Source organism: Miniopterus natalensis, chromosome 2 (assembly GCF_054644295.1).
Source record: "Miniopterus natalensis isolate mMinNat1 chromosome 2, mMinNat1.hap1, whole genome shotgun sequence".
Lineage (NCBI taxonomy): Eukaryota > Metazoa > Chordata > Mammalia > Chiroptera > Miniopteridae > Miniopterus > Miniopterus natalensis.
Genome location: NC_142082.1, coordinates 2425110 through 2449885, shown reverse-complemented (window position 1 = coordinate 2449885; position 24776 = coordinate 2425110). Strand labels below are relative to the sequence as shown.

Genomic DNA, 24776 nt, shown 5'->3' with positions numbered 1-24776 from the left:
CAGGCACAGCCTCCGGCTCCCCTGGCAGAAGGATGAGCCGTATTAGACCCAAGCACTTGGAGAGGCCAAAGGAACCTCCCACCCTGGCAATTCGCGCTGCGCCCAGGAGGCGACTCGCACGGGGCACAGCCTTCCTGCAGCGTACAATCAAATACACACGCTATGGGCACGGCAGCCCACCGGCCCCTTCCGGAACACAGCCTACGAGAGGAAGAGCGCACCGACTGGTTCAGGGCTAGTCCAAGGAAGAAAGAAAATAGCTGATTTACACCCATCAGGGGGAAAAAGTAAAGGAGGGAAATTCATAGTAAAATCACAAAAATACAAGGTCAAGTATAATTATCTGCATTGAAAACTCATGTTTCAACAATAACAAAAACATTTTCATTTAAATATATAAGAACAATACTTTGAATGCCCACATATTTTCTGTACAAAAATCTAAGATTCATGCAAATGAAATACAAACCTGTGCTTTGATGATTTGCTAAATATATTACATTTTCTTTATTTTTTGGCAAATCTCCATACAGCAGTATCTAAAAGATAAAACAGAAAGAAACATTACTTGCATATCTGAAGCATGTGCTGCTGTGACACACAAAACGGACACTGTCAAACCGACAGACACGGCGTCACGGCCGGTTCCACCCTCGATGACTGAGGTCAGGGTCTCTCAGGCTCAGCAAGCACAGGGCGCAGGTCTCACGGAGCTGAGTGCAGGGGGTTGACGGTCACACAGTGGGACGGACGACTCCCCGCGAGCACACCCTTCACGGCCGTTCACGGCGGCTGAATCGCTCCCGGCCCCTGGCACGCGCCTTCCTCCCGGAGCCCAGAGCGGCGGGCGCAGCGCCCTCAGGAGGCTCCGAGCCCCGCGGAGCCGCAGAGCCCTGGCTGCGCAACAGAAACCCACCGCCTGCGACGTCGACAGGCCCGGGGTGGGCGAGAGAGGCGCGAACGGGACGAGCGGGCGCAGGAGCGCCCGAGGCCTTAGGCGCCCACGGGTGGCAGAACTTTCGGTTTTCACCTCTGTCCCAGGGGGCCCCGTGGGCGCAGAAATGCCCACAGCAATGAGACCTGTATGACTTCCTCGGGGAATCTGGCCTCTGCCGGTTAATCTGCAGGCCCCACGACGGCCTACGAGGGCAGCGCAGAGGCGTTTCCTGCGCCGGCCTCACCGCCAGTCACCGAGGGCTCCGGCTCTAACATGCTCCCTTTGAAATAGTTTGTTTTCTCTTCAACAGGCACCTGCCTCAGGGGCCGGGGCGGAGGGGGCAGGAAGCCAGCAGGAGGCCAGGGGCCTGGTGTGGCCGTCTGGGCGTCGGTCCCTCGGTGCCGGTACCGTGGCCGGCAGGGGGGCGGGAGAAGAGCCCACTCAGGACGCCTGCTGGCTGGGCGGCTGGGGCGAGCCCCCTGGGGACCTGGGGCAGCACCGACCACACTGAGCCAGGGCGGAGGCGTCTGCCAAGGGTGGGTGGGGGTCTGCCCTCTCTGGGCTGTGGTGAGACGACAACTTTTATTAAAAGCAAACTGCTTATTCAAGCTGATCGTGGAAGGACTCAGAATGCAGAGCAAGGATGAGAAACTCTGGCCGCCAGACGGCTCTGAGGCTCTCACTCTAGGGAGCTCACACTTCGTTCTCAGGAGGGTGACCTAGGCCTCAGGCTGCCACCCGGGAAGGTCCCGTCACAGCCTAGTTCCCACGGGAGTGGGTGGCGTCTGCCGACTGGGTGGGGCCTCGAGCCTTCTCTGCAAGCAGCTGGCACTTGAAACCCAGCCCATCCCCTTACCTGTGAACTTGAGCAAAAGCACCCCACTCGCACCCAACCTCTCACACCCACGGCTTCGCCTGCGCCGAGTAGCTGCTCTGCCCTGGGCTGTGGGGACACTATCGAGACTCTACATCTGGAACAAGGCCTGGGCATCGAAACCGTCCGCAATGCAAACTGCCGCCGGTGTTACCACCCGGAACAGCGGGCTTTTAACTCGGAGCTGGGTGAAGCGATGGATGAAACCAGCTCTCGTCTGTCTTCCCAAACAAAGGCCTCTGATCAGGCAGAACGCAGCCGTGGAGACTTTGTTTGAATGAGCTGAACTTATACTCCATGTAACTTATACTCCATGTTTATAATCCTTTGAAATTTTTTTTATGCCAATGAACTATATCACCAGTTACCCAGTACAAGGTTTCTATACTGAAACACACAGACACTGGGGTCTTTCTCTGCCCCATCTGAAACAATTCATTGACCAGGGAAACTATGGCATCCTCGGAGGCGAGATCGAAGCGCAGGCATCGTCCCAGGTCTAACACCGGTCTGCGGGACTGACGGCTGTGCAACGCTGAGGCGGGCTCCCAGCTCGCGCTCCGGGCACACTCGCCACGCCGTCTCTCGGCACGGTCCCCGCTCCACGGTGGCGTCTTTTCTGAGCACCCAGGGTGGACCAGTCACTGGCCGGCAGCTTCCCTCACCGTCTCGGGCAGTCTCCAAGCTCCCGTGACAACGAGCGCCCACCTTGGGACGAGCCCGGCAGCTGAGAAGGTGACTTGTCCAAGCCGCACGCAGGGTGCAGAGACCTGGGGACCCACAGGTTCCTCACGCCAGATCCAAACTCTTCCGAATGTCTCAAAACTACTCTCTGCAAAACCTCCAAACAAAAACGTCAAACCAGAAGGGTCCTCACATATTAGCAGCTGAGGTGACGTTTTCACTTTGAATACGAACCCAGAGATGAGAAATCTATGAGATCAAGCTGGAAACTGACATAAGAAAAACTTTCCCTGCAGAAATACGGGCGGGGACCAGGCGCAGCGCGGCCCAGAGCGCACAGGGGCTGGCGCCCGGCCCCGTCCAACCCGCTGGCCCACGAGCCTGCTCACGCCCAGGCATCAGCCACACCGCCCCGGGCTCAGCTCCGCGCCCATCTAATCCGTCCCGTGTCTCACTCGACAGGCTGAGTGCGGGTTCCTGAGGGTGGACGCTGCTTTATCAGCACGTGCTGAGCACTCCACGTGGCCCCTTTCCAGGCGGCACCCTCACTCGGCTCCCGGACTCCCACCCGGAGACGGGACGGGGAAAGCCGTCCCCCGAATCTCACTCGCGCATCCACACAGGGCCCCCGCACCGCCGGGGCCACGCTGCCCACACGGGGTGTTCGGGCCGGTCCCCAGACACACGGAGGAGACATAACAAACCCGGCAGAATCCCACAGGTTCAGAACTGCAAAAAGTACCAGTGCCACTGGCAAGTACACAAAGGCTTCTCTGTGTCGCCGCCGCCCGAGTCCCGCCCCGTCCAGCTCCGACCTCCCTCCGCCTCGCTCCTGAGGTGCATAAAGCAGCCCCCACCTGTCCGTCTCCGGAGGAGGGCGTCAGACCCCCCCGGACGCTGCTGGACCCCTGCCGGCTCGCAGGCCGCTCACCCGACCCTGAGGGGCTGCTCACAACAGAGGCCGGGCCCGCGACCTGACCCGGCCCAACCCGGCCCGGCGGCCACTCTGCCCTCTGCGGAGGGAAAGAGGCAGGTCACGTGCGCCCACACCGCCGCCCAGGGTGACAGTCCCGCGGGGGGGGGGGGGGGGCGCTGAGACACGCGGTGTGAACAGTGCAGGTGTCAGTGCCACACGCACGGGATCCTGACGCCGAGATGGCGAGGCCGAGGCGGGTGGGGAGGCCGGCTGGAGCTGGACGAGGCGGAGAGAAACCACGAAGGCAGCTGTGCAGAGTGTGGGCACCTGGGGGCGGGGCCGGCGACAGGCCGCCCGGGCGCGCTGAGGAGTCTGTCTCTCAGCTCTCAGCTGAGGTCCCCGTCCACCAAACGCACGAGGTGCTTCCTCCCGCTGGGCGAAGGCGAAGCAGCTCCGCACGCACACGGCTCAGGCGCGGGATCGGGCGCGGGCTCAGCTCAGGCTCGGGCTCGGGCGAGGGCTCAGCTCAGGCTCAGGCTCGGGCGAGGGCTCAGCTCAGGCTCGGGCGAGGGCTCAGGCTCAGGCTCAGCTCAGGCTCGGGCAAGGGCTCAGCTCAGGCTCGGGCTCCGGCTCGGGCTCAGGCTCAGGCGCGGGCTCGGGCGAGGGCTCAGCTCAGGCTCGGGCTCGGGCGCGGGCGAGGGCTCAGCTCGGGCGAGGGCGAGGGCGCGGGCTCGGGCGAGGGCTCAGCTCAGGCTCGGGCTCGGGCGCGGGCTCGGGCTCAGCTCAGGCTCGGGCGCGGGCTCAGACGCGGCACCTCAGTCGCCCAGCCCGGCTCTCTCCGGGTCGCAGCCTCAGGCCATCTTCCCTCCGGATGGCCCACGTCTCTCCTCCCTGCACAGGACCTGGGACAAGGTGCCCTCGCGGATCCTGAATGAATGAACAAGAGCAGGTTCCAGGGGCCCCTGAGTGAGAAGTTATTCCTTAGTTTGGATTGTCTATTAATATCCACCTGTTTAAGAAACCACCGTGTGATAAGGACACATTACAGGGAACACTGGCTTCTAATTCCATTTACCAAGAGCCAGCTCTCGTGTATCCAGCTCCACAGAATCAGGCACAGTTATAACAGGCAAAGCAAAGCATGTGCACAGAGCTCCCTCCCGCTACTCTCCACTCAGAGTAGGCCAGCGGAAAAACTAACTTATTTTATATCAAATGCCACATTTTACTGTTATAATGTATGTTGCTAGCATTTGGGGAAGAGAGAATTAGCAAACAGAGCCATTAGAACAAAATGTTCTTTAAAGTAAATTCCAACCGATTTAAGCGGGAGGGAGGCGGTGACTGAAACAGTCTCAGGTGTGGATGAAAAGGCACCTATCGGGTCAGCAGGTGCTTCCGGCCTGCAGACGTCAGTGACCAGTTCCTAGCGTATGCTACTGGGAGGAGGGAAAGAGCAGAAATTTTTTAAAGAGAAAAAATTCTGATACTAAGAAAAAATTACAGTAACTTTTGTCAGCTTCCAAAACACATTAAGAAGATGGGTCATGACCCAGCAGGACTCCTGCAGGTACGTACAGCCCAGGCAGCTGTCCAGCGAGGACAGAAATCGCGGGCGGAGAGCCCAGCACCGGTGGTTTCCCTGCCGCGGGAGGTTGCAGGACCCACGTCACCTCCACGGCCTCGCTGGCATCTCCACCTTCTCTGTGCTCTCCCCAAGTCCCCTAAGCTCAGCTCCGAGACAGACACACGCCTCCTTCCTTCTGGAGTCTCCAACCATCCACACCCGAGCTACTTCGCACCCTGCACAGGTGTCAGGGCGAACATAACAAGCGCCAATGTGTTCACCATACTGTGTACAGCAAATTCTTACTTGAAATGTTACATTACCTCTAATTGATCAGTTCCAGCTTGTCTGGGGGGTCAGCTATCACGAGATGGTAACGTAAACGTCTACTAAGAATTCAAAACACCCACACATGGGTAAGAAGCTGGTTATTATTCTACAGAATAAAAATTGGTTCGGAAAATAAGACGCCCATTCAAATACTCTATTTTAGGAATATGTGAAGGTAAATTTGAAAATCAGACACTAAAAGCTTATGGGAAGTTATTTTAAAAGTAACCTTGGCATAGAGAACCTGGCTCCCTTTCCTCTGGCAGGTTAGAGAAAACAGAGCCAAATGCTGGAAGACACCTACAGAAACAGGGCAAAGTTCAAGAAACAACAAAACTCTGAACAAGCACAGAGCGCAGGGTGGTGCCGATGACCCCCAGAGGCGTGTCCATGTCCTAAACCCAGAACCTTGGACGGCGACCTTGTTTGGAAAAAGGGTCTCTGCAGACTGTTAAGATGCCGAGTCAGGGAGATCCTCCTGGGTCATCTGCGTGGGCCCCACACCCCAGGACCAGTGTCCTTACAAAAGACAGGCAGAGGGAGAGCTGAGGGGGAGAGGAGCGGCCTCGCGACCACAGAGGCAGAGGCTGGAGGGCATGGCCCAGGTCAGGGGATGCCAGCAGCCACCAGAGGCTGGAAGAGGGGAGGAAGGATTTTCCTCTAGAGCCTGGGGGGGTGGGTGCAGGCCAGCAGCCACCTCGACTTCTGACACCCGGCCTCCAGAACTGTGAAAGGATAAACTTCCATTGTTTTAAGCCAGTTAATTTGAGGTGCTCTGTTATGGCAGCCCCAGGAGGGTAATACAATTACCCACTTAAATCAGTGTCCCCTCAAACAGTGAAAAGGTGTGTTCTGACTGTCAGTGCATCTCAGACTGAAGATAGATACATGAAACTTTCAAAACCCCAAAGGAAAAAGTGGTGAGAAGGTACCAGTTGAGTTTCAGTACTGATGAGACCCTAGGAGAACCTAAGATAAGCTGTAAACAGTAATTTCAGCAGCAGTGGTGGAAATGTTTTCCTGTCTCTGAGGCAGCATGTGAGAATAAAGCAGCGAGACCAGGAAGGAGCAGGTGTTTACCCAGAATCCAGTGGGACATCCACGTGCACTTGCTGGAAGGACGGTTACCTGCCAAGCAGGTAACTTCAAGGTCCTGATTGTCTTCAGCTTCAGAATTCCAGGCATAAGAAAACACTGTCTTACTACTATTACAGAGCATTTATTTTTTAAACTTATAATTTGAAAGCATTAAAATGCTGTTTATACAAAATCTAATTTGAAAATATTTCTGCAATGTGTATAATTCAATGGTGAACTTCCTTTCATTCAAAAACGTATATCCTCTTAAATTACTAAAACTTCTTCAGAAATGAGTGAACATCCTTTATACAGAACAAACGAGAGGATCATCACATGCCTTGCAAATGAAAGCTGATGAACAAGTCCCCTAGCAAAACAAGAAAAACAAGCTAAGCTTTTAAAAATATTTTTTAATTGCTTTTTAGAGATAGAGGAAGGAAGAGGGAGACAGGGGAACATCAATATGACAGTGAAACATGGGTCGGCTGCCTCCTGCACATCCCCCCACTGGGGACTGAGCCTGCAACCTGGGCATGTGCCCTGACCAGGAACCGGACCAGCAGCCTTTCAGTGCACGGGACAGCGCCCAAGCGACTGAGCCACACTGGCCAGGGCACAAGCCGAAATGTTAATAGAAACTTTGCAATGACAGTCATTGATGAAAACTATTAAATAAAAAATAAGGTGACAGACTGTTCTGATAAACCCTTTTCTTTTGGGTTTATATTTTAAAACAGCTATTTTTTTCCTCTTACTCTTCAAGAACACCATAACAAATATTAGAAGGTAACCTTGTCTACCTAGGAACCCCATATTCCAGAAAGAAAAAGACCCTGAAAAAATACCCTGCTCTCTGTTACTAACCAGCAGATAACTCTTTGCCAAAAAACAATGCACGGACATGAAGCTCTTGGGCCTACAGTTTTATTAAATGTTCATAACCTGCATTTGGTGAACAGTAGGCAGAGTTGTAGGATTCCTAAAATACTTCATCAAGGCAACCACATTGATAAAAGGATGTCTGATGGACCTCAAGTATAATTTAAAATTTTTTTTAAAAACCATGTGCTGAGAACTCAAAAATAAATTGGAGGTCTATACTGAACAGAGCATGGGGTAAGACACAATTTCAGAAACACTGAAATTTTACAATTGCTTTTTAAAATTAGAAACTTTCTAAACACAAAGTACTTCAATGGTATATTGTACATTATATTGCACAGAACGTATTATAGTCTTTGAACAAAAAATACAATAACCCAGAACAGGTAGAATTATTTTTCTAAGAGGTAACTGACTGTCATAAGTTCTGAGTCCACGCCAGCTGCGATATGATGTGAAATTAAGTTCTTAATCATGATAAAACCATTTAGGTAAATGTGAAGAGCAGAGGGGGAAATGATAGGTCTGCATCAGTGAACATTTGAAATGAGGCTCATTTTAAAGGTCAACGACCTGGAAATCACTTTCTGAAAGAGCCATCTTTCTGTCCTAGTAAACAAAGATACCAGTTTAAATGGAGACCCTGGCTTCTCCTAATTCCCTTTCCCTCCAAAAAAACAACCTCCAACTGGGGCAAACTCAAGCCATCAGGGAATCAACAGCAGTTCAAAGAGTCAAAATAGTAGCTGGGTGACTGACAAGAGGGGGAAAAGACAAAACAGTGCCATCCCATTCCCTCCACGCCACCCAACCAAGAAAAGAAAAGTAAAAACAAGAGGAGTAACTGAATACAAGTAATAACCAAGAATCAAGCTCTTTTTTTTCCAAATTGGGGGATAAAAGAAAAATTCACAATTGTTATTTTTGTAAGACGCTTCCCAGAACTAAATAAAGTTAAGAGGCCCTTCTACTTTTGCTTTACGAATTTAATCTACAAAGCCAATCTCTATGGAGAAAGAAAGAAACCGAAAGAAAGTAGCCAGACAAAAAAGATGAGCCACACATTCAAGCCTAGTCAAAGCTGGCAACAGTTTTATCTACGGCGAGGCTTCTACAGTAACAAGTGTATTAATTTCCTCGCCCAGCTTTCCCTTCTGCTGGGGAAGAAGGCAAAACAAAGTTGCACTTCTTGTGCAAACAGTAACAATCTTGTTTCAAGAGAAGGTCTCCGCCTTTTCAAAGCGCGCTTTCGAGGTTAAACAGTACCCCCTTCTCACGCCAAACGGAAAGGCCTGAACCGCCTGCCCTACTTCCCCGTAGATCCGCACCCACTTCGCTAAGCACTAGGATGGCGAGTTAAAGAGGGGGGTGCGGGGCGGCGGGTCCCACCTGCGGCTCGGAGCACGGTTGCTACAGCTTCCTCGTGTGAACTTGGGGTCCCCTGCACGGAAGCCCGGGGCCGAGCCCTTGGGGTAAGAACCTGAAAGTTGCCCCGACGTGGAGGGTGAGCTAACAGCACGTGTTCTCGGGCGGATCTGCCCGGAGGGCGCCCCGATCCTCACGTCCCCGGTGGGGCCGGCTGGTCGCCGCGCGGGACCCGGGCGGCAGGTGCGCGGGGGGCGCAGAGCCTCACCTGCACGCCGGTGTAGTTCTCGAAGAAGAAGAGCACCATGCTCTGGTAGATGCAGTAGACCCGGTCGTCCACCGCCTGGTAGAAGCGGGAGGGCAGGAAGGCGGAGAGCAGCCGCCAGACCCCCCAGACCAGCACGTAGGTGGGCGCCGTGCCCAGCATCACGGCTGCGGGCAGCACCGAGCGCAGCGAGTACATGTGGAGCACCAGTGACAGCAGCATCCTCGCGGCTCTGCGCGCGGCCGGCTCCGCGGCTCCTCCCCGCCGCGGCCGCCTCCGGCCTCCCCGCGGTCCTCCGTCCGCGGCCAATCACCGCGCCGGGCCGGCCCCGCCGCCGCCCCCTCGCCGCCCCGGGCCGCCCGCCGCACCGGAGGCGTCCAGCCCGCGCCCGCTCGGGCCTCCGCCCCCAGCCGCATGGGCCGCGCCGCCGCCGGGGTGGGCGGGCTGGCGGCCGGGCGATGCGGGGCCGGGCGCGCTGCTGCGGCCGCCGGGCAAGGGGACGCCGGGCCCTGCGCGCCGGGAGCTCAGGGGCGCTCACACCCCATGACCCTATCCCGTCACCCTGCGCCCTGTCGGGGGCGGGGCTCCGCGGGAACAACGGGGCTTCCGATTGGCCGCCCGTTTCCATGGTCCCCCGTCGGGGGCGGGGCTCCTCGGCAACAACACGACTGCTGGTTGGTCAAGTGCCGCAGACGGTTGAGGCGCAACTGCCGCGGGGGGGCGGGGCCCGGCGTCGGAGGCCCCCGCGCATGCTCCGGAGCTCGGCCGGGCTGCGGCGCGGCGGCAGGTGGCCCAGCGGCGGGGCCGACGGAGCCCGCGGGGCGGGGGCCGGGCGGGGGCGACCCGCTCGCGGGGCGGCTGGGGGAACGCCCGCCGCCGGCTCGCACGCTCTGTGGCTTCGGGGGCGCCTGGGACCCTGTGTCCCCAGGTGCGCGCTGCGCCCGGGCTGCCCTGCGGGCGCGCAGGACTCGTGCGCCCTCGGGGTATTGGCCGGGCCCCGGGGGAGGGGCCACAGATCCGGCCCGAGGAGTCACTGCCGCGCGAAACGCGCTGTCCACGCCCCGGCCCCGGGTCGTCCGGCCCGGGCCAGGCCTAGACGAGGCTCCTTTCCTTTGGTTTTCTTTCTCTTTTTGTTCGCCGTCACCCCGGGGCGTTGTTCCATCGCTCTTTCTGGGAGGGGGGGAGGGAGGGGGAGAGAGGCGCGCGGATGGGTTGCCTCCCGCACACGTCCGACCTGGGCCCGGGTGGTGCCCGCATCCCAGGTAGGTGCCCTGGGTCGGAATCGAACCCGGGACCCGTCAGCCCGGGCCGGAGGCCGTAGCCACTGAGCCGAACCGACGGGCAGTGGGTCCTCCAGCCCCGCAGCCGGGCTGCCGCCGCGGGGAGGGGGAGGCCGGTCCCGCCGCCCTGCTGCGCCCCGAGCGGGGTCACCCGGGCGGTCGGGGAGTGCGTGGCGCGTGGCCCGCAGCGCGGGGAGCCCCCGACTCCGCGGACAGAGCCTGGGGGCCGGCGGCACAGCTTCATCTCATAGCTTGGATGCCCCCAGGACGCCGTGTACGCCGCGCGCTCGTTTGTAAGTTAGTGTCCGAAATTAAAAAGTTCAGCCCGGCCGGCGGGGCTCAGCGGCTGAGCGTCGACCCGGGACCCAGGCGATCGGGTTCGATGCCCATCGGGGCTCAGGCCCCCAGTGGGGGGCGTGCGGGAGGCGCCCCTGACTCTCATCAGTGACTTTTCTCCCTCCCTCTCCCTCCTCTCTCTGAAATCAATAAAGATATATTTTTTTTAAAAATTAAAAAGTTCAGATGAGTTATGAGATTTTAAAATAAGGTGGTGACAGAAATCTTTTAAATGGGTCCCTTGGGTTCTAAATACCTTAGAGATTTATTACCCACAACCATCCATTAGGAAATACTCCAGATTCTTAGCAGCTAGAATTTTACATTGGCCCTTCTTCTTCTTGAAGACGTTTTCACTCCAGAGCATTTATAGTCACGGAGTAGCTTTTCTGCTTCTAGGTCTTTTATTCAAAAAGGTTCTAAGAGTCGAAATTTCCTCTGGATTGAGCTTATTACTATTGTCAGCAATATAACTTGCTCAACATATATGGCAAAGTCTGATATGTAATTACTGTAAAGTCAAGTCCTTGAAATGCCCGTCTTAATGTGCCTTAATTAAAAGAAGTTGTCCGATTACCTTTTGGTGTCCTCCAGATTGACCCCTTCCCCTCAGTGCAGTGCCCTGAGTAGGATCTGGGGGGCCCAGTGGGCCGGAGCCGTTGCCAAATGCAAGGTGGGTGGACTCCAGGAGTCTCGCCGGCAGATCAGTAGTTTTAGGAAAGTGAAGCGTCTGAAGATTGGTTCCTTTAAAACTCCTCATGGCCACACCATTACTTGGTTTCAGGGATCCCCACGGCGCAGTCTGAAGATGGTAGAGAAAGTACGTGGGACTAGGGAAGGAGACGAAGATGATGGGGCTGAGCTGGGAAAGGAAACCGGCAAGAACCAGGGACAGCGGGGTCTTACGGGACATGAAAGTGACGACTTGATCCCAAAGGTCCTGGGAAGCTACTAAAAGGTTTTAAGGCGGGAAGAGACATGATCAAATTTGATTTTTAAAAAAGGGTCTGGGCTGCGTGGAGAATAGATGGGGAGCAGTTTGGAGGCTGGTCCTAGACTCCCAGCTGGAGACAGTGGTGCCTGGACTGGGACAGTGACCGTGTGGGGAGCCTTGGAGGACAGCTCGGCAGCACTGACCGCAGGCGGGCAGGGAGCCTTTGGATGGGCAAGGCTACCTAACTGAGCCCGGCGGCAGCACGCTTACCCAAGCCCATGAGGCTGACACACGAGACGGGCAGGTAGGTCCACACGTCTCAGCTCCAAGACATCGGCCAGAAAACCAAGCTGTTGGGCGATAGTGCAGTTCCCCCACTCCTGTGAAAACTCAGTCCACGTGTCCCTACGCCAATGTCCAGAAACTGCTGACGGCGGCCACCTGTGCGGGGGAGCAGTCAGGTGGAGGCCGGCTGGACTCCCCATACTGCTTCCCGGTTTCACAGAGGTGCTGACTCCGCAAGCACCCCACCCTCACAGTGCCGGGTGCCAGAGGTAAGGGGAGAGCGGATGAAGGCCCTGAGGTCATGGCCTTGGTCTGGGGCGGGGAGTGGGGTTTACTCGTGACACAGGCAGTTCAAAATGGGTAGGGAAGGAAAGACGCAAAGAGGCCGTGACGGAGGAAGAGGGAGGGGCAGAGCTTCCCACGTCCCAGGCCAGGGTGACCGGGTGGGTTTGGTTGTGTCTACCCATGGGGTGGACGCCAGTGGTTCTGTGGGGCCTGGGACTTGGCTGATGGGCGAGCAGCCCTTTAAGAAAAAACACAAGTTTACAAATACAAAATTAGGTCTGAACATGGATATTTATATAGAATGAGGGGGGGAAAAATCTCAAAAAATAAGACTTTAAAAGCTGACATATCCAGAAAAACAACTATTGTGTATCTGTAGTAGAGTGTACCTTCCTTGTGATGATGAAACCATTTAATATTTTCTTTAATCACCTGAAGGTATTTTTTCGGTTGCTTTCCAGAGAGAGGGGAAGTGTGGAAGGGAGAGAGAACCATCGACGTGAGACACATCCAACCTGGGCCGGGGATCGAGCCTGCAGCCGAGGTGCTTGCCCTCGGCCAGAATCGAAGCCGGGACCCTTCAGCCCCCGGGGCCGAGGCTCTAACCACTGAGCCAAACCAGCCAGGGCCATACTTTCTTTCTATAGAAAGAAAAGTAATTCCTCTGGCATGACAAGTGGAAATTTGGTTTTTACCATTGATTGTTAGGACATATAAAATACTCAACCACGTGCTATGATGCTAATACATATTCAAAAAACTCCAACTAGGTGTTTCTGAGGAGGGAGGTGCCGAGGACAGCCAAGTGCAGTGGGACCTGGACAGGCGCATTCTAAAATTTATGTAGAAAAACTTGAAATATTTTGAAAAGGAGGAATGCTGAGTGTGGTGGATAGAATGATGCCCGCCCCCAAGAAGTCCACATAGTTCCCGGGGCCTGTGACTATGTTAATTTACATGGTAACGGAGAATTTGGGGCACGGGTGGAATTAGGTTGCCAGTCATATGACCCTGAGGTAAGGCCAGGTTACCCGGGTGGGCCCCGCATAACCACCAGGGCCCTTAAAAATGGAAGGAGGCGGCAGAAAAGGAGCTCAGAGTGACCCAGTGTGAGGACTCGGCCCGGCTGTGGGCTTTGAAGGTGGAGGAGGGGGGCAGGAGCCAAGAAAAGGGGGGTCAGGCTCCAGAATCTGCAAAAGGAGGGTATAGATTCCCCCACCAGACCCATAAGGAAACAGCCTCTGTACCCAGGGAGACTTCTGACCTGTGAGCTAAGTTTCTATTATTGAAGCTGCTCCCTGCGTGGTAACTTGTTACAGTGGCAGTGAAACCAGCACCGAGGGGTCTTCCAGCAGGTACAGTAACAATGTTACTGGTGCAGAAATCGGTGGCTCTGAAGCCAAAGGAAGAGTCTGGAAGCCCATGGACTGTGTGTGTGCGGTTTGTGTTGTGAGTGATGTAAGTGGCGTTTAAAATCCAAAGGGAAAGAATTAGTAAAAAATAAAAATAAAATAAAAAATCGTAGCAGCACCGTCATAAAAATTGTTAGAAGCACACATGACAGTGTACACCAGAATGAAAGCCAGGCGGGATTTAGACATAAAAACATTAATTAGAAAGCTGAGAACACACACATACCAGAAAAGACACAGGGTAACAGCTTTATAGTCTTCAGGTAGAGAAGACTTTACTTGGGGTGAGACTAAGACAAATAATCACGGTAAAGTATCAGGTGCCTGAAGGTCCTGGAATCTCCACAGAGCAACGCCACGGCCGAGGTGCGTGACCTTCACTGTGGCTGCACCGCAGGCAGGTCTCGGTGCTGCCGAGGGCCGTGGGTCACCGGCTGGCTGTGGCGGGCTCGGGCGCGCACCGGAGCTGCAGGGGGGTGCCCGGGGCAGCTCTGCTGTAAGTGGACCCTCCTGCCTGGGCGCGAAGGTGCCGACAGGTGAGGGAGCGACGAGGTCCTGGGCAAGCTCCGCTCGTCCTAACAAGACCAGCCAGGCTCGGCCTGTGCCGTCCGCTGCCCCTCCCGCTCTGACTTTTCTATTTGTAAAGCGAAAACAAGAAGGCATTTGTTCTAAAAGATTTAAACAACCGTGTGTTTTGAAATGAATGAAACCGGGGAGCCTCCCTCGCTGCTGCCCAGATCTGACTTTCTCACCTAGAGGGTAGCAGTCGTAATAAACAGTTTTCTATGTATTTTCCTGGCTTCCACCAATGGGTGTTTGTGGCCCCCTGGATGTCACTAGGACTTCCCTTCAGATCAGGTGCCCGGCCCTCCTCAACACAGCTCATAGGCTCTGGGGGACGGGCCCCCTCCCCCTCCCGGATGGGCCGCGATCAGTGGAAGGCAGTGTTGGTGCGTTTTGAAGCGTGGACCTGGAACCCTCAAAGTTCCCCAAGACGCTTTCGGGTGCTCAGAGGTCAACACATTTTCATAATGACACTGAGACGTGATCTGCCCTCTTTACTGCGTGGAACTTGCGGTGATGTTGTGGGTAAACCTGCTCGTCCCTCAGCAGCATCGGGCAGTGGTACCCAAGTCCCAAGGGCCACGTGGTCTCCATCCCCACGCGCTCACGGCAGGAAGCTCACACCTGTTTCACTCAGGACTGTCCCTGATGCCTGACACGAAAATGCCAGTTCCGTTAAGTCCCGACCCTTGAGCACACCCCTCCTAGCGTCTGTGAGCGGGAGGTATGCGCGGTGCACACCGACACACCAATTCTTTGGAGGAAAAAACCTTTGATTTGTGAGCTGAACTTGCTTTTTTCATGGTCATCATTTTTACTTGAGAGAATGATAGATAAGCTACAGATATCTGGCAGACAGTTTCTCAAAAATGAACAAAACGATCCTGTCACTTCAAGGAAAACAACCGATAGCGTGGCCAATAATAATATTCGAGCTCTCAGATGAAAATGAGAATTTTGGGAAACTTAGATTTTCTCCCACGGGGTTGACACATTCCCAGTACTGAAGACTCTTTTGAATTCTGTGGTGATAGAACCACTGTGGTTTTTCAATGCGAATGTCAGCATTTCGAAGGCCTGTGTAACTCAGTGAGCCACTATTTTATAAACCAGGGGTGACCGTTTACTTGTTTTGTTGAGTGATACCAATTGATATTTACTATTGCAAATTTAAATGAATGGGAGGTTTTAAAAATATTAATTCCCTAAAAAAGAACAGTAATAAGTCCATTGCATAGTAACATATTTTTATAAAACATAACTGTTTTCAAAGACAACAAATATTTAGCAAGGAGAGTGGCCTCAAACTCAGGATGGTCACGTCCTAAAGGCTATTAGTGTGGAGTTTGAAACGTGCCGTGAGGCCTCTGTCCCACGGCTGAGTTTACCGCTGTGTCCGGGGCCCGGTCTCCCTAAGCCGCACCCCTCTAGTGCTCTATCCAAGCCCGTTCCGGTCGACATGCCACCGTTTGCAACAACATGGATGGGCCTTGAGAATATCATGCTAAGCAAATAAGTCAGAAAAAGCCAAGGACCCTGTGACTGCCCTAGTGTGGGATAAAAACCTGAAACTCAGACACAGACAACTGCAGGGTGGTCACCAGAGGGAAGGGGTGGGGGAGGTAAAGGGTGAGGCCAAATACACGGTGACGGAAGGTGGTTTGACTTTGGGTGGTGGGCACACAATGCGATGTATGGATCATGCATCTTAGAAATGCAACCGAAGCCTATCGGATCCTGTTAACCAATGTCACCCCAATAAATTTAATTTAGAAAAAGAAAAACCAAATAAAATGTTTGTGCCCCATTACATTAAAATCCATTGGCGTATCGTGCACTTCGAAGCGACCGTTTACTCAGCCGCGGGACAGAGGCCTCACGGCACGTTTCAAACTCCACACTAATAACCTTTAGGACGTGACCATTCCTGAGTTTGAGGCCACTCTCCTTGCTAAATATTTGTTGTCTTTGAAAACAGTTATTTTTAATAAAAATATGTTGTTATGCAATGGACTTATTAATGTTCTTTTTTAGGGAATTAATATTTTTAAAACCTCCCATTCATTTAAATTTGCAATAGTAAATATCAATTGGTATCACTCAACAAAACAACAACAAACACACAAAAAGCTGTTCGTGAAAGGCCCCTGAACCACCGAGGCAGCCCCATCTCTGCTGCCACCAAAACTGACGTAGGGAGGCACCCCCACGGCGCCTGAGACGCGGGGAGACGAGTGGGGTTTTCTGTAAAGGCTGTTCCCTCTGTGGGAGGAGATGCGCCTCCCTCTCCTCCAGCTGGCGACTTATTCGGGGTGAACTGTGAGCGGCCGAGCGACTCAGCCGTGACACACACAGTCAGTTTTAGGGTGAAGCTGATGCCCCGAGGGCAGGGCAGAGAGACCACAGGCCGGTGGTGAAATCCTGCTGCTGCTGAGGGGCGCGGCTGAGGCCCAGCCTCCCTCCCGGCCTTTGCCCCTGCCAAGGCCCATGGCTCCACCGGCCCGAGGGCGTTTCTCTTGCCCGTCCCTACCCGGCCTTCCTGCTGGAATGTTCTTCTGCACCCCCACCTTTTGGGAAGAGCTGAAAACGATTAGTATTAAGGCCTCTTCGGAGGATTGTGAACTCACCTGTGAAACCCTGAGGCCCGGTGTGGGGCCGTTTGGGTTCATCTCCCTGGGACACCAGCTGGGATTTCTGGGTCCGGGCGTCGGCTTCTTTCTCCAGGTTGGGAAAGTTTTCAGGCGTCGTTTCTTCAAGTACCGGCCCTCCGCCTCCTCTGGGGCCCCCTATGAGTGCCAATGCCAGTCTGCCCGACGTTGCACCGCAAGTCCCTTTAGGGTATCTTTATCTTTCCGAGAACACACTTTCTATTTCTGGGTTTTTTTGCAGCTCCGCCTGGGTCTCCACTGCCGTCTTCGAGGTCGTGGATCCTTCCTCCTGCTCCCCCTAAGCTGCAGCTGAGCCCCTCCAGGGCCCTTTTGGTTCAGCTACTGTGCTGTTTAGCTGTGACCCCTTTTTGGTATTTTCTTGAGTTTTCTCTCTCTTGGTTGAATTCTCACTGTGCTCGTCCATCTTACCAGGTTTGGTAAGCGTCTGACGATACTTCCAACTCTTTACCGGCTAAATTACTTATTTCATCGGTCACACGGCTGCTCTGTGGCGATGCTGGTTCCCCCGTCACCACTCTGTCCACCCTCACACTCCACCTGCATGTGGCCTAAGGGTTTATGTATGTGCTGCATCGGTGACATTTTAAAAAATGTGTCTTTATTGATGTCAGAGAGAGGGAGGGAGAGGGGGAGAGAGAGAAAATCAATGATGAGAGTCATTGATCGGCTGCCTCCTGCACGGCCCCTGCTGGGGATTGAGCCCGAAGCCCGAGCATGTGCCCTGACCGGGCATCGGCCCTTGACCTCTTGGTTCGTGGGTCAACACTCAACCACTGAGCCACACTGGCTGGGCTAAATCAATGATATTTTTCATGCAGTTTAAATTTAGCTTCATACGCTCCGGTCTGTCCTGGCAGATAAAGTGGACTCATAGCGAGCACGCTGATTTCTTTGTACCTTAACTTCAATTTTATGACAGTTCGTCCAATAGGACAAGCATCACGTTTAAAAACTTGCTTTCGAGCTAACTTACTAATTTGCAAGCAAAAATATAGGTTTAAAGGCCTTTCAGGCGGTGAGCCAGGTCACTAGGGTGTGGCAGTGTTTGTCCAGCTTCCTTGATGAGTTAGCCTCGCAGTTTATCACCGATGTGGGCACCGCTCCCCCCTCCTCCCCTCCCCACCCACGGTCTCCTCCTCTTATGCCCGCGGCCCAGCCACACTCACCCCCATTTGCTGGAGATGGTGACAATGCCGTTGTATCTGGTGTTTACGGACCTTCATGCTTTAAAACAAATATTGAAAGCTATCAGAATTTTTTTCAAAAGTTTTTTCTAGCCTGGCTGGCACGGCTCAGTGGTTGAGCATCGACCTAGGATCCAGGAGATCGGGGTTCGATTCCCGGTCGGGGCCCAGCCCGGGCTGCAGCTCGATCCCAGCAGGGGGCCTGCGGGAGGTGGCCGGTCCAGGACTCTCACCATTGACGTTTCTCTCTCTCTCCCCCTCTCCCTTCCTCTCTCTGAAATCAATAAAAAAAATATTATTTTAATAAAGTTTCTTCTAGTAAATCACTTCAAATTTCCTGAAGTAACGCTGTTAGGATTCAACCATACCATTTCTCTACTCTGTGCTCTCCTAATAATTCATGTCATTTACAAGCACTGTTCTTTTTCTGTTGAAAGAGATGCATTTTGGAAACGGTCCCTTCCCCACTCCTCTCATTTCTGTAAAGAAAACACTGACGTTGGAGATGGACAAATGTGTGAATGAGCCGCGGCCCTGAGACTGAGCGTCCGTCACTCCTCTGCTCCGCCGGAGGATCCCCAGGGTAACCCCCTCGCTGCGGCCAGGGGACGTCGGCAGCCGGCCCATGCGCGGTCATCCCTCTGCGCCGGCCACCCTGGACCTGTGTCCCTCGCCCGACCTGCGACGCTTTCCCTATCTGGCTTCTTGGGGTCCTTCCGACGGCTTCATTTGGAGGGGCAAGGACACCTCTGGGCCCACGGCTCCCGTCTCCGGCCTCCAGGCTCCTCTGCTGTGCTGTTCGGGGGGGAGGACAACGGGCTTCTCGCCCCGTTTCCTGCACACGCTCTGCTACAGCTTTTCTCATCGAGACTTAAAGCCTAGATTATTAAGTGACTGTTTTTCTCCCTTTTGGAAATCCATGTGATTTCTCTTGTCTACAGAGCCGTATGTTACCCTTGGAAGTGTCCTCTTGGCCAAGAGCTGTATTTATTACTTAATGTTACCACCGGAAAGTCCTTCCACTTAAACCTCTCAGGGCTGTGTCCGCAGAGCTTCGCCATTAACGTCGCGTCTTCGGCAAGGGCCACGCTGCTCCGCGAGCACCCTCCCACGGCTGCACGCCCCACACACGTTTTAGGTTAAATTCTCTTTTTTGTTGGTAATCACTTCAATATTTTCTTATTCGTTCTTCCTGGCCCAGTGTCATCCAATGTAACAGCTATTTTGACCTTACCACGTCCACACTGGCCCAGGCGCACAAGATCACATGCTCGAATGTCTCCAAAGAGCACACAATAGTTACCACCTGATGCCGACAACGTGAACAGCAGCAAGCGGCAGGGGAGGGAAGTCAAGGCTTGGAAGCGGCCAGTACGAGTGAGTGTCCGCGAGTGTTCATCTCCCGGCGTCCACGACACGCCGTCTGAGGGAAACCCGCCTTCAGCAGAGCGGTCGGTCAGAAGTCAGGCTCCGGGGACTGTGATACGCAAACACGGGTCCTCGGGAAGCTGGAGTGGCCGCGTTAACACCATACCCGCAGAGTTTAAGGAAAAACAACGACCACAAATAAAAGGGCCGACTCACCAAGAAGACAAAGCGGGCTCTGTCCCCGGCTCCGGGGCATCAGGATGCGCGAAGGGAGACCTGACGGGATGACACCAAAGGTTCAGCACCAAGGACAAACCGAGAGCTAGTCGGCGCCTGAGCAGCCGCGGGCGCAAACCAACACGCGAGGACCGGCTGCACCCCTCCCCGCCAGGCGGGACAGCCCGGCGCGGAAGCCGAAGCGGTTTCACTCCCGAAAGAAGGAGAGAGACACTTAGGGACGAGCTTAGCCGGGGGGACAAGACTCGTGCCCTGAAAACTGCCAAACCTTGCTGCAAGAAATTAAAGAAGTGCGGGAACGGCCACGTTCATGGACTGGAGGGCGCAGTGTCGCCAACATACGCCCCCCCGTGGTGGCCACATTCAGCGCAGTCCCTCTCGGTATCCCGCCGGGTTTTGTTTCTTTTAGTTTCGTGTTTCTGTTTTACAGAAAAGCAGAGCCCATCCTCAGCTCCACAGGGAATTCCAAGGGACCCCGCGTAACCAAACAATCTTGAACGAGAACAACGCCGGAGGCCTCCCGTGTCCTGCTTCAAAGCCGCGGCACTGGGCCCGTCTCAGGTAAGTGAGCGGCTCCCCCCGGGCGGCGGGGCACAAAGGATGGGCTGGGAAGCCGCGAGGACCAGGGCACCTGAGGGGCACCTGAGGGGCACGTGGCTGAGCGGAGAAACCGCCCCACAAGGCTACTTGCTGTGCGGTTCCAACGCCCAGGCTCCTGGAAAAGGGGCACTGTGGGGGTGGGAAGACCAGGGCCCTAGGTGTGAGGGGGGACGGGCGCGGGTGGCGCAGGGAGGACCTTTGGGCCAGGAGCGCTGCCCTGCGTGAGGCCGCGGCGCTGGGTACGAGCCGTTCCTTCCTCGGCCCACGGACCGTCCTGCAGCCAGCGCGAGCCCTCAGGTGAGCCTGGTGTCGGCGCCCGAGGCCGTGAGCGCCCCGGCGGCCAGGAGAGCAGGGCGCCCGTGGGAGACGAGCGGGCGGTGGTGGCCGGTGAGGGATCGGCGAGGCCTGCGCTTCTCGCTCAGGATTCCCCGCAGGTCTGAAACTCCTCACTCCCCCTTTGTTTATTTTTTACCCAAATACAGATCAGGGGCTCGGGGTTCACCAGGACCGCCTGCCCTCGCCCTGGTCCTTCTCGCTCACCTGCCGGCCCTTCCTCCGCCCGGCCCCGCGGGTCAGGCCACCAGCAGAGGGCGCCGGCGGCAGGCGCCCCCGCCCAGGGCCTGGGCTCCCGCGCGGCTCGGCTCGCGCCCCAGCGGCCGGTGCCCGGTTCACGGCGGAGCCCGGGTGTCTGCGCGTCCTGGGAACAGCCTGGAGGAAGAGGGCAGATGGTCCGGGGGCCTGGGGCGGGCTCACGGCTCCGTCTCGGGATGTTAACATCTAAGTTGAAAGAAAGACTTTTTATTATTTTATTTTTACATTTTGTAGACACCGGAGTTCCCCGTCTCGCTAAGTTCCTGAGAAAATTAGAATAAATTTCACTTCACCGCTGCTGAGTGATCCAGGTTTTGGCTTAATTTTGTGTTTTTATTTTTTCAGAGAAAACTCCCAGCAACGGGAGTGAACGGAGGTATTAAAAGCTTCGCTTAGGGACACGTTTCTCAGAGCCAGCTGACGGACTGATCCCTAAAACCGCTTCTCAGGCCTCCGGCCGAGGGCTGCGGGCCCCGAGCGCCCGCCTCGCCCAGCAGGGTTCCCAGCGCGCCTCCCGCGGCCAGAGGTCGCCCAAGAGGGAAGAGGGGTCCCCGCTCCTTCCTCGGCGGGTGGGAACCGGTTCAGGGCTATTTATAGCGGCCCTCGCTCTGGAAATCCCAGACTCCGCCGTCTATTTATAGGCAGGCTTTGGGTTAAAGGGGTGAAGCCAGAAATCCTGACAATGCCGCCCGCTTTTATCCTGCCGTTGGAGCTAATAAGCTGCCTTCCCGGGGTTATGACGACCAGGCCCTCGAGGGGCAACCCTGGAAACCCAAGCACATCTTGGCTGCGGGGAAACTGTCCCAGTCGAAACGAGCCCTGTTCTCCTGATGAAGCGACCCTTACGTGGTTTTCTTCTGCTTTCAAGTTCACTGCAAACCGGATCTGTCCACGGCGCGGGGGCTCATCGGGCGAAATGTGGGAAGGGGAGTGGGGGGGACAACGCTTGCAGGGGGCTAACAGGACAAAAGGAAAGCCAGGTAAACGAGCAAGCACAGGCGGTCCCCATCCCCGGGGGATGCGTCCTGAGCCCCCTCACAGCCGCCAGCTCCTGAATGGGGGACCCGGCTCCTCGCGGGCAGCGCGGACCCGCCCGGGACCGGCCGTGGCGTCCTCAGTGGGCTCTTCCCTGGCCAGGGCTGGGGACGCCGACCTCCCGCCTCCTGCCACAGGCTGGCTGGTGTCTGTGTGGCTCTGGGAATATTTTCTCGGTGGGGAGAGGGAGGAGGGCTAACGGGCGCTTAGGTCACGGGAATGGACGTCTGAGCCCAGCATCAGTTTCCAAGACAGGAGGGAAACCTGAGCATGAGTTGCCTCCCACGAGGGGCCCAGATCTGTCTGCTCTGCCTGACACTCAGCACAGGACCCTCGAGGTCCATCACGTTGCTGCAAATGGCAAGAGGGCGGGCGGGCGGGAGGGAGACATCGATGTGAGGGAGACACATCCATCGGTTGCCTCCCACACTTGCCCCGACCAAGCTGGGGATCGAACCTGCAGCCCAGGTAAGTGCCCTTAATGGGGAATCGAACCCTCAACCCTTTGGTGCTCAGGCCAATGCTCTAACCACTGAGACACACCGGCCAGGACAGAAAGTGGCTACTTCTTGAGCCAACAGGCAACTGGGCCCCGCTATCGGCAGGCGTGAAGGAAGCCGTGTGGAGTTGGACTTGACCTCCGAGCTTGCCCGGCCCGCGGCGGGGCTTGCGTGGCGCGTGGGACCCTCCTGTACTGGGGCCGGTGCCACAGAAAGGGACACGGTGGAGCCCTGAGGGGTGCATGTGCTCAGCGCAGGGGGAGAGGACGCCCACCGCCTTCCCCAGAGAGCCAGAGGGGTTCCCCGCGGGGCCTCCGCTGGGAAGTCTGTCGCTTCGGGGAGTCCTCCTGCTGGGGCAGGGGGTCCTCATGGGCCGATGCGGCGAGGGCCTCGCGGTCTTCCTGTCGCCCCCACGCTCCCCGCGGACTGTCTGCTGTGGAGTCCGGACGTGCTCCCTCCGAAGCTCCATTACCCTCTGCCCTCTCTACTTTTTTCAAACGTTATTTTTCAGTTATAACTGACATTCGGGATGATTTATATTAGTCTCCGGTGTGCAGCACGGCCGCTGGGCAATTACGTAACTTACGACGTGAGTCTCCCCCGTGTTTCAAGTAGCACCCGGCACCCTGCAGTTAAGACACTATTGTTGAGGGTGCTCCCTGGGCCGTACTTTACACCCCCTGCTACTCTGTAACTGCCAGTCCTACCTCTCGGTCCCTCCACCCTGGTCACCCAGCCCCTGTCTGCCTCGCCCCTCCCTGTGAGGGGGGAAGCTGACCCTCCGCCCACTGAGAATCCCTGCTCCAAGGGAGACCATGCCCGGGTCCTCCCGGTCCTGCTTCAACTACTCACGGGTCTGCCTCCCTCCCCATCGCTGCTGCCACCGCCCAGGACACGCCGGGCCCTCCTCGGGGTCACCTGCCACCGCCCGGGACACGCCGGGCCCTCCTCGGGGTCACCTGCCACCGCCCGGGACACGCCGGGCCCTCCTCGCGGTCACCTGCCACCGCCCGTGACACGCCGGGCCCTCCTCGCGGTCACCTGCCACCGCCCGGGACACGCCGGGCCCTCCTCGCGGTCACCTGCCACCGCCCATGACACGCCGGGCCCTCCTCGCGGTCACCTGCCACCGCCCATGACACGCCGGGCCCTCCTCGCGGTCACCTGCCACCGCCCATGACACGCCGGGCCCTCCTCGCGGTCACCTGCCACCGCCCATGACACGCCGGGCCCTCCTCGCGGTCACCTGCCACCGCCCGGGACACGCCGGGCCCTCCTCGCGGTCTCCTGCCACCGCCCGGGACACGCCGGGCCCTCCTCGTGGTCACCTGCCACCGCCCGGGACACGCCGGGCCCTCCTCGGGGTCACCTGCCACCGCCCGGGACACGCCGGGCCCTCCTCGCGGTCACCTGCCACCGCCCGGGACACGCCGGGCCCTCCTCGCGGTCACCTGCCACCGCCCGGGACACGCCGGGCCCTCCTCGCGGTCACCTGCCACCGCCCGGGACACGCCGGGCCCTCCTCGCGGTCACTGCCCACCCGGACACTCGGGGTCTCCCAGCATTCGCCCCAACCACCTCACGGGCCTTTTGGCCTCGTCTCGCCCCACCCACGGCCCCTCCACACCCGCATCAGGACGACCTTCCCCCAACGCAAACCGGGTCACGCCGTGTCCTGCTCAGGAACCTCTGGCGGCGTCCCGGCGCTCGCTGACTTAGGACGAGCTGCGCCAGCAGGGGACTCCCAGCCTCTCCCTAACCAACCTGCCCGGCTCCACTCCGGGCACCGAGCAGGGCGTCTGCCGCGAACCCAACCCTGTCTGCGCGGACGGGTAAATGGCCCTTCCTGCAAGTGCCAGCGCACAGCCCGTCTCTGTGCCCTGTGGGCGCTGCTTCCTTGCGGAGAGGCCTCCCCACCAGGCTGCCCGCCCAGAGAGCTCAGGCATGGCGCCCGGGGCCCATCTGTGCCATCTCCCCGCCTCCCCCGCCCCGCGGCCAGCCCAACACCTCTCCTCCCGGTGCCTGGAGCACCCCGGGCGACACACCTGGCTACAGCTACTGGTTCGCCCGGTTCACGCGCTGGTCAGGTACGAGGATGACACCCACGTTTTGAGGCCTCCACGGCAAACGGGTGCTCTGTGCGCGTTCGATCGAACCGGAAACCGGAGGGGACCTTAGTTGAGCTGGAACTCGGTGGGATTCAGGGTCCCTCGGCCGAAAAAAGCAGCGGCTGGCGCCCAGGGCCCGCTAGCCCAGCCCTGCGCGCAGCACGCGTTACGGGCCCTGAGGTCCTGCAGCAAACACTTCCTGGAGGGGACGCCGGACGTCACCAGGACAACAGAGATTTTTGAAAGATTTGCAAAGCAAGGGACTGAACTCTGGAGGGCTCCCGGCTGGCCACGCTCACCGGGGGTTCCGGGAGCCAGGCCACGCAGCCTCCGGCCCTCACGTGAGCTGGCGGCTTATTGGGCCTGAAGGCACCAGACGCCGTGGCTTCTGAGGGGCCGCGGCTGCCGACGGGAGCCCAAGTGGGAACCTAAACCCACTTCCCGCACCAAATCCCCACAGCTTAGCTTTGCTGCCATAACGTAACTCA

At 56.7% G+C, this 24776-nt stretch overlaps 2 protein-coding genes across 2 annotated transcripts in view; both read right to left on the bottom strand.

Moving 5' to 3' along the window:
* AGPAT5 (1-acylglycerol-3-phosphate O-acyltransferase 5) overlaps positions 1-9133 on the bottom strand; it is a 34895-nt gene extending 25762 nt beyond the window's left edge. Inside the window, exons 1-2 of the mRNA XM_016219164.2 lie at positions 8904-9133; positions 470-539 (exon numbers count right to left, since the gene is read on the bottom strand). Coding sequence (XP_016074650.2) covers positions 470-539; positions 8904-9122 — 289 coding nt within the window. The 5' untranslated portion in view covers positions 9123-9133. The remainder of the gene's footprint in view (positions 1-469; positions 540-8903) is intronic.
* An 11631-nt stretch (positions 9134-20764) lies between these two features.
* Positions 20765-24776, bottom strand: part of MCPH1 (microcephalin 1) — a 134174-nt gene continuing 130162 nt past the window's right edge. Inside the window, exon 15 of the transcript XR_015714014.1 lies at positions 20765-20831. The gene's annotated coding sequence lies outside the window, so the exon portion shown is untranslated. The remainder of the gene's footprint in view (positions 20832-24776) is intronic.